General features: G+C 41.2%; 2 protein-coding genes across 2 annotated transcripts; one reads left to right on the top strand and one right to left on the bottom strand.

Annotated features, from left to right (window-relative positions):
- The first annotated feature begins 331 nt into the window (after positions 1 to 331).
- On the top strand, positions 332 to 2,871 carry LOC115737978. Its single transcript, XM_030670444.2, has 5 exons — positions 332 to 469; positions 1,067 to 1,350; positions 1,632 to 1,681; positions 1,776 to 1,828; positions 2,114 to 2,871. Exons 2-5 carry the CDS (start codon positions 1,100 to 1,102, stop codon positions 2,444 to 2,446), a joined length of 687 nt encoding a protein of 228 aa, XP_030526304.2. The 5' UTR covers positions 332 to 469; positions 1,067 to 1,099; the 3' UTR covers positions 2,447 to 2,871.
- A 1,775-nt stretch (positions 2,872 to 4,646) lies between these two features.
- On the bottom strand, positions 4,647 to 6,000 carry LOC115737979 (zinc finger protein 1-like). The gene has a single exon (XM_030670445.2). It carries the CDS (start codon positions 5,683 to 5,685, stop codon positions 5,020 to 5,022), a length of 666 nt encoding a protein of 221 aa, XP_030526305.2. The 5' UTR covers positions 5,686 to 6,000; the 3' UTR covers positions 4,647 to 5,019.
- Between the last annotated feature and the right edge of the window lie 3,065 nt (positions 6,001 to 9,065).

The raw sequence follows: 9,065 nt of genomic DNA, 5'->3' as shown, positions 1-9,065 counted from the left end.
AAAAGAAAGGTCTGAGCCTAGGCTAGCCTAGGCCTATTAAACCGGTGCTCGAGCATTAACCCAAGAGTAAAAGGGTCGTGCTAGACACGAGCCTGCGTAGGACGGGGCAAACACGGTCCGCTGGCCATCCCTAATTAAAAACATTTTTACACATGTAATGTAAGGTATATCCTGAAATCAACTTGAGCTCAAATTGATCTTCTCTATTCAAACAATCCTAGCAAAGTAAGGAAGGCATGCAGTCGACCAGAGAAAAAAAAAAAAAAAAGGCTTTCGTTTGTCAATCTGGCCCAATAATCTCTGGCCCACTAGAAGCCCCGCAATGTCTGGCCCACCACAAGCCCAACTTTAAGCACACCCCAACCCCCATGGCTCCAACGCCTACCACCGCCACCACCCAGCGACCCCTCGAACTCGCTTCCCTCGACCACCGCCGATCTTGCTGTCCACCTTGCTCCGCGACGATCTGGTAGGTTTCAATGTCGGCCATTGTTTCCGCGTAGTTTTTGGGTGACTTGGAAGCAACATTCGTCGTTCATGTTTGGTAACCTCCGAGCATTTTCCGCTTTTGAGATGGGGACGGATTTGGCGAGGACGTGTTTTGATGGCCTTCGTTGTTGATAGAGAGCATTAGCGGATTTTAGTCTTTGAAGTTGCGGTAAACATAGTTACGAAATAGCCTCCAGTGCACGTGTGCTGAAATGTTTTACTTTTATGGTTGTTGATTTATCCGACAGGCTCAGAAAACTTATCGACGTTGTCTTGTAGCTCTCCGAAGGTTTGACAAGTGATTTAGAACGCGAACCACGGTCTAAACCAGTTGAAATGCTGGAGACATGAATTTGAACTTCATTCTGATTCTGTTAATGCGCGTGTTGCAAGGCAATGTAGCTTTCGATTTAACATGTTGGAAGGGAGAGAGTTATTGAATCTACTTAGAGCAAAATTCGCAGCCCTCTTTTGTTTTTCCGGACAATGTCGTTTGTCTGTCTTTACCAAACGGCATGTCTCGTGTGTGCCTAATTTGATGAAAGTGATAAAATTAGAGTGCCTATGGATTTTGCAGAATGTAGCTCAAAGCGTGAGTGGATAGCTAGTGATGTTTGGTGCCCGAAAAGCTTGGGTTCATCTCGCCAGGAGATATAGATTTGAAGGGATGAGATCGTATTGCAGCTCCACTCGTAAAAATGGTGATAAATCCAGCACCTCCATCACCAATTCTAGCAATGGCGAAGAGGCTGAATCGAGCATCAGCACTTACAATGAGGCCTGCAAGCAGTTGGACAAGATGGATTTCGTGACTGCTGCTGAGATCTTGTTTGGTCCTCGCGCTAAGAAAAGGGAGTTTGGGTAGGTTACTTTGAGATGTTCCATTTCATGTATAAGGATTTTAGGGTTCTCGCTTATATTACTCCACCAGACACTATGGTGCTCTTTCTTAACATGTTACATGCCCGGGTTGTGGTCTTGTCATTATTATTGCAGCCAACATATAATTTGACTCATATGTGAGATCTAATTGGAAATGCATATTATATGAATCCTCATATTAATCATATTTCAAATTCTTTATTATTTTTCTCAATCAATGTCGAACCTTCTTCTTATATATTTCTTTTTTGCATGGTCAGGATTGATTTCCATCTAGTGCAGCTTTTCTTTGCCTGCATGCCTTCACTGGGTATTTCGGAGTCTACCAACTATCGAATTTCAGATTTACAATGTTGCCTGTTGGTTTGGTGCTCCTGTCTTAAAGCAGATGGTTTGTGTGACAGCTGTTTACTTGGTGGCTCAGTATGCTCGATATGAAATGAGAAGAATGGAAGCTGTAAGCCACACTCTTTTACATACTTATCCTGTGAGCACTGATACATGAGAGCGCAGTTCTTGTCAGTCGACAATTTGTGACGTGCATGTACACTTTGATTTTGCTTCTTTCTGTTTGAATTGTAAAAGTAAAAAAGGAGGATAGTTTGTGTCTTTTTTGGGTATTGCATGTTGAATCTGTTCTTTCACATGCCTAATTCTTGCTGTACCCTTTTCTAGTTTCACCATTTTCTTTCTTGTGGAGTGCTGGTTATGATTTATTATGTTGTTTTTATCACCAACTCAGGAACTGGAGCAGAAGAAGCTGGAAGAAGAAAAGAAATTGAAAGAGATGGAAGTGGAAACTCCAGAAGAAAAGGAGCTTTCCGAGGTAAAAGTGAGACTCGACAAGCTGGAAGAGGCTGTGAAAGATATAGTTGTTGAAGCAAAGAAACAATCAGGTGGCAGCTCTCCTGCAAAGCAGGAGGATGCAATGAAGAAAGAAAGTCAATCGTCAGCCAAGCCCAGCACCGCAGAATCAGAACCTGGAAAACGTGTGTTTAAAAGCAATGATGGTAAAGAAGGGGGAGGTAGTTCAGCTTCGGGTCCTGTTTCTTCCCAAAAGGATCAGACCAGTTAAGACCCAGAATGGATCAGATTTCGGTGATGCTAAGTTTGAATGATGCTTTTGCCAAGAACCATTTCTTTTTTTTTTTGGAGACAGATGCCCAAGTTATGTTCTGGCTAACAGAAATCCATGTCCAAAAGTTGCTTAGCAACAGTACAGACAGGGGAACTGACATGCCTACAAAGATAGTTTCCTAATTGATCTGAGCAGTTGTTTAGTTTGGCAGCCTATACTTACGTTGTCAAGAGTTGATCGTGTGCCATGGGCTAAATTTTGGAATTCTTGTCCATAATCCGTCCTCTGTACTTACTTGATGAGAATAATTGGACAGCCTTCTGGTTGAATAGGCGGAATGCTAGTATTCTTGTATAATATGGGCCGTCTCGTTTTCTTTGTAAATTTTGAAGCCATTGAAGGAACCTCATATTTTTTGGTGATTTATGGAACAATGATGGTGAGCAGAGAGAGGCTACTGGGATTGAAGGAATAAGCGAAGTGACCTCCTCTGTGAACGGATCTTGATTCCTTGTAATTCTATTTGTGCTTGTTATCAAGTGACTAATTCCCTAATTCTGCATTGTTCAATATGCACATCTACAAGGTTCTGAAGAATCTTACTATTTGAATGTGATATATAACTCTAGTCTCTTGTTACCCTTGCAAATTCTAGTTGCTGCCTGGTGCTTCATGATTGCAGTAAACAATAAACATGCCATGCCGCCTCTTGTCAGACAAAAGAGGCTGCTGTCAAAACTTGCCAAACGTTCTTTAAATGGAATGTACTGCCAATTAAAGTAAGCGTGCCAATTTGCTGGACTTTCCTTAAACTAGAGTGAAGTCAAGAAGTTGAATCCTCTGCTGTCTCTAGAAGAGAAACCTTCCTAGAAGACAAATGCTACAAATGTTCTATTAAGTCGAGTCTATATCACCCATAGGCGAATTACACAGAATGAGTGGGTAGCTAAGTGTTAGGCGCAGCAGGTCTCTTGCGGATGACTTTCGCGTGCCTGTCTGATGGGTCGATATGCGCTTCCAGTCCTACAAAATGATCCATTTGATCCATTTATGAGTTTGAATCTTCACGCATGCTCTGAAATGTTGATAATTGAAAGCAGAAATAAGGAGATGTGGGAGGGAAAACCATGCGTGCAATTTGTTTTCGCATAATCTAAGATGTTTGAGATATTCAATCGAATGGTCAAGCAATCTGATTGATGGAAATATAAAATATGATGTGTAATTATTAGTCTCCCTCAAGAAATTTAAGAAACTCAGAATGCATTGCACGTATTATGATGAGATTACAAAAGTGAAGACCATTTTCTGCATTAAGGCTTTCCACCTAATCTCAGCCAATGATGACTCCATTTTGAACATAGACATCTTCCTACTTGGGGCACTTTTTCGGTGTTTCTTGCTTTAACTACAAAACAATTCGTTTCCTATTTTTGACAGAAGAAAGAGGACTTTCCACCTGAAATGCCAACTTTGGTGAGCATTCATGACTTGTAACTTTCCATTATGACTTGCATCTAACTCAATCATAGTCCTCACTATTGTCGGATTACTAGGGATAATTAACTGTCATAACGATGAGACTGTTTATGTCACATTAACTCTTGATTGTGGAAAATCCAAGTTGCATTATGACTAATGAAGAGATAATAACTAGTTCACATTGGGGTGTGATAGGGGCCTCCTGCTTTGATGGCCACAGTCAAGAAATCTTATTAGGTGAGAAATCAAATGAATATGCAGATTTTACCCAAAGTTTGTGTATGGGAAGTGATGTGATAGCAGAGCTTTTGTGGGCCATTCTTCGCCATCTCACATGGCCATACCAACCAAAATGGTCCATAATCAACTGTAAGTGGGTATCTGCAACGCTATTCAGACAAATCACGACCATCCGCCTCTAATTTGTACTTTCTTGAAAAGCATTGTGCTTTTAGTGTTTTATGACAACAAGAGATGACAAGAACATGCTTTCGGATTACACCCCTGCCATTGTGGACCATCAGGTCCATCTGAAACTAATAATGTAAGTGAAAAAGAGCTTTCTGCTCTTAATAAAAAAAAAAAGAAAAAACTTTTTGTTGCTTGTCATGTTTTGGAAGACTCATTCTATCCTTTGTCCCTCACTCTCCTTTTAAACTCCAGCTAGTGTCCTCCATTATTTGATAGCATGAGAGAAACCCAAATTTTAATAGGGGAATGCAATGCTTACAGGTGCCCTTTGCACTGGTTGTCTATACCAGTTTTTACAGCTAGCGGTAACCCATGAAAATCTCTTAATATTGTGACTGTGTGAGAGGTACTGCAGCTGTTAAAAGTTTGAGTTCTTCTTCTTGTGTTTTTTCACTCCTATCAGCTACTGCTAAGAAAACTGAATTCTGGACCCAGAAACTCAGATTTCCATCTCATAGGAGACAGTAGAAGCGTACTAGAAATTAGTATAGAAAACCATGTACAGAATGATAAAACTGAAACAAAATGAACTAACTTTGCCAGAAGAAGTAAGATAATGCCAGTACTTTCGCTTGGACAAAGCAAAAAAAGGAGAAAAAAGGAAGATAGAAAGCAGCTCAGAGTTTCAGGGACAAATCAATTTTCTGCACTTCATCTAATTTGGTATCCAAATGATTCAAACTGCCCCACCAGAATCCTCCCATCCCCTCAGCAGCAGAAGGCTTCCTGACTCCATCGAATCTGCCGATCCTGGAATTTGATGATGATCCTGTGGTGGTTATTCCCACACGAAAAGAATCCTGTACCGCAAGTCTTCCAACTGCAGGCTGCTGATTCAGCGATTGCCGAGTCCACCAGTCTTGTCCATAAGTGTGAGACGGCTTGTGGATCATAGAATGCACTTGAATGCCGAGAGATCTGTTATAAGAGCCATGCAGAGGCAGGGAGGCCATGCTGGAATAAGCAAAGCCACCGATTCGGTGCCGCTTTGCTAGTGTCCGCTCTCGCTTGTGCGCATTCTGGTGGCCTCCGAGTGCTTGAGAGCTGTAAAATTTCCTCTGACAATAGTTGCATGAAAACACTCTTGGCTCGTTTTCACTACCTTGCAGGGCGCCTTCAGAGTTACGAGGTGAATCGGAGTCGAAACCTCGGATGAGATCCAGTTCTGGATTCGACCCGTGACAGGAATCTTTCCTAGAGAGGCTTAGATCCAGGATAAGAGCGGAATTCTTGCTTTCTCTCTCTTTCTGATGATCTTCCTCTAGTTGCTGCATCCCCTCCATGGCTTAAGATAAAAGGTTTTCACAAGCGAAGAAGCTTCAGATGATAGGATGATGTTGGTTTTTTCTGAGTGACCTGCTCTCGCTTTGGAGGGTACAGTGATGTGGAGGTAATTAGCAAAAGCAGCTTACCAGTTATGTGCCATGGAGATAACCTTTTGTAGCACAGAAAATATATTCAAATTCAAATGCTTATTGATGGGCCAGTAATAAAGGCTCTGGGCTATGTATGGAAGGAACTGGTCCTGTTTTGCAGTTACAAGGTCTTAATATAGAAGGACTAGGATACTAGGACTAGGACAGTTTTGGAAGAGAGAGAGAGAGGTGTTGCAGACTCTTGATTGAAACTCATGAGCAATATCTTGCACCCATATCCTTGTATTAGCTAAGAACGTGTACTTTTATTCTTCTCTTTGCCTCAAACTCCTGTCTTCTTGCCATTCTTGCGTTTGTGTTTCACGCTCCTCTTCTGTGAATGTCTGTGGCTGTGTCATCAAATTTCAATCCAAGACCGAATATATCCGCCTTTTCCGTTTTTGGAGTTATGTGAGGGTTGGAATGGACTCATCTTAAAAAAAAGATGTGGCTTTGTAAAGTTTGGCACCCAAATGAAGGATATGCAATATCTTCACAGAAAAGGTCATGTCCTTATCTTGTGTAAGAGTTCATTCATTGTAGGAGCAATCCCTTGTCCATACTTTGCACTATAGTATTCAGTGCACACTAGAACTTAGTGGGTGCCTAAGCAAATATAGTTTAAAATAGGTGTCGTTGCTCCTGGAATAATTAACATGGACGACTTGTGCACCAAGATAGTGTCATCATTTTATTTCTTCAATTATTTTTTGTATTGAGCCTGGTGTGGAATCACCATCATTATACATTCATTGTTGGTCTGGCCGCTGGTCTAGCGATCCTTTCTAGCCGCCGCCAAGAGTGCAGCCAGGATTTACCCATAGACGGCCTTGGGCTTCTATTCATGTGCATCCTCTTGCCTTTGGGTGGGATGATGCGCATTGAGCAACTAATTAGTTCTAAAAATTTTGCTTGTCAAGCTTCTGATTAGGGTTTTATTTATTTATTTATTTATGGTTGTTGCTTTACAATTGCAGATTATAGACCCCGAGAGCAGAACAATGATATCCTCGTTATTGCACCGGATGATCTTTGAAAAGGTTAAATCAAATTGACAATAAAAGATCGCATCAGCTGCTTGCGATGTGCCATCCGAGAAACCAACCGAACGGGGTTCTCGTCCTAACCAGCCTTAGCTAAACTGAGTTCCTTTAACCTTAATCTTTTGTTAAATTGCCATTGCATCATTTCATGGGAATCTTCTATTTCAAGTTCGACTAAAGCAGGAAAACAATAGAAGTGACATATATTTGTAAAGATCAGTGCACATTGTTAGGCAAGCTCCCACATTGAAAGGTGGAGGCTACATATTTCTCCTTTTCCATTCCTAAGAATCTGCTATAAATCTTAGTCAACATCTAATCCTCTGCGAGCTAGCAGAAATGATGGTTAAATACAAACCTCTGCCTTTCTTTCCCATCTTAAGAGGTTCCTTGGGAATCAATTCACAGACATTGGATGGAAAAATTTAGAGTTGGAAACACGGGTTGTACAGGCAACTCTTTTTCGGTATGCGTCCTCTCTGCGTGTCTAATGATAGTGTGACAGAAAGCGGTCGCTTTTGTCTGTGTTGGATTTTAAGTCTGTAGGCCACAGCTTTGCAAGAAGACAAATACAGGTAGATGGAGTGGGAATGCCAGAATTCTACATAGATGATGTTGCCCATCAAAGTGCTTCTCTGTAGCTACCATGGTAACTAGTTAGTGTTCAAGGGTTCTTCAGATAAACCATCTCAATTTCATCCATCAAGTTGCAGCGAGCGTCTATACCGATGATCTAAAGATACAAATATCCATTATCTGCAGATAGATCATGTCCAAGTAGATCTTATTACTCAAGAACATAGGAAACAGCAGAGGGACTAGGATGCAATAAATAACCAGAGTCCAGTGAGATGGCCGTCAAAGTGTGCTTAGACTAAGGTTACTCTATGGACTCTCATACATCGAACTCGACCAAATTACATGGCGGCTTGAATATGATTTTTTTTTCCCCTCTCGCATTGGGTAGTTTGCATCTAGTAAATAGGAGCAAAGACACCTAAGATCACATGAAAAGTTTGAGCATCATCTTCATTGAATTCCATGGACATGCTAAATTCAGTAGCACTATCAAAATCGTAAAGTAACTTAAGCTCGTAGTCATAGTTTGTCTTGCAATTACTGGGCACCTCACATAAATAATATGCTGTACGGTAAATTGGCAAGCTATGACCTAGAAGCACGGTAGAGAAATAGGTATCTGTCAAGTGTGAACAGGTGTAGAGCTCAGCCTACTTTGTGTGATTTTTTCAGACCAACATGACCTGATTTTGACAAACACCTAAATATGACTCCTACGACCCTAACATCACTTCAACTTGGGGCATCTTTCTCGAAGTAAACTGGTGCTCCATTGGCCTTCAGACCTTGAATCTTGATTGAAAGGAAAACTGGAAGTACAAATCCCTCTCTTCTAAACTTTTGTCTCTATTGCCAACACTAACAGTCAAACTTGTGGGGGTGGTTCCCAATCAAAAACTTCATGTGCACAAATGAAAAGTCCAATTCAATCCACATGGGAACAGAAGATTCGTTTGTCGTCTCGCGGTGGCGAAAGATTTAGCTCACAAACAAGTGGCAGACAGGTGGATGGAGGAGTTGATGGAAAGGGCCCTTGATATGCTCCTGGATTGCCGTCCTTCGCATGTTAGTCAGGAAAGAGTGAATGATGGGCATGCATAACAGTCTTAACTGGTTGTAAAAGCACTTGCTTTTCAACCGTTTGATCTTCTCCTGCACATATGTTAGACATGATTCCTTTGTTAGGTGACGTTAAGTCTGCCTTGTCCAATCAAATTGGGCCGGGGTATCTCTCTAGATTTCTCTGTCCGTTCATTTTGTATATTTAAAGTTTGTCAAATAGTTTTAAAGTTACAGGAACTTCAACCTTATCCAACCGAAGTGGTGACAATTTGTCTCCTCCTTAGCACCTGAGAGAAATGAAACCCCATCTCATTATAACACCTACCCTCATGCTTTTAAGGTTCTGTAAGGGCAGAGAGACTGAAATATCGTAATCTTCATAACTAGAAGCCTACAACTAAAACTTTGTTTAGACTATTGAAATTGCAGTTCTATGATCAGAAAATGTCATTCCCTCTCTCTTGATTCGTTTCCCTGGATTATCTAGAACAGATGGACAGTAGAAGTGTAACACAATGCCCTAAGATTGAGACCTTCAAATTAGGCATGCCGTTGACAAACTCG

The sequence above is a fragment of the Rhodamnia argentea genome, chromosome 8, assembly GCF_020921035.1.
Source record: "Rhodamnia argentea isolate NSW1041297 chromosome 8, ASM2092103v1, whole genome shotgun sequence".
Classification (NCBI taxonomy): domain Eukaryota; kingdom Viridiplantae; phylum Streptophyta; class Magnoliopsida; order Myrtales; family Myrtaceae; genus Rhodamnia; species Rhodamnia argentea.
This window is presented reverse-complemented; position numbering and strand designations above follow the sequence as displayed.

Excerpts from the sequence above, each read along its gene's own strand:
- LOC115737979 (XM_030670445.2), bottom strand. The coding sequence starts at position 5,685 with ATGGAGGGGATGCAGCAACTAGAGGAAGATCATCAGAAAGAGAGAGAA.
- LOC115737978 (XM_030670444.2), top strand. The coding sequence starts at position 1,100 with ATGTTTGGTGCCCGAAAAGCTTGGGTTCATCTCGCCAGGAGATATAGA. Across the intron at positions 1,351-1,631 it reads GCTAAGAAAAGGGAGTTTGG|GATTGATTTCCATCTAGTGC; the intron begins GTAGGTTACTTT and ends TTGCATGGTCAG. Across the intron at positions 1,682-1,775 it reads TGCCTGCATGCCTTCACTGG|CTGTTTACTTGGTGGCTCAG; the intron begins GTATTTCGGAGT and ends TTTGTGTGACAG.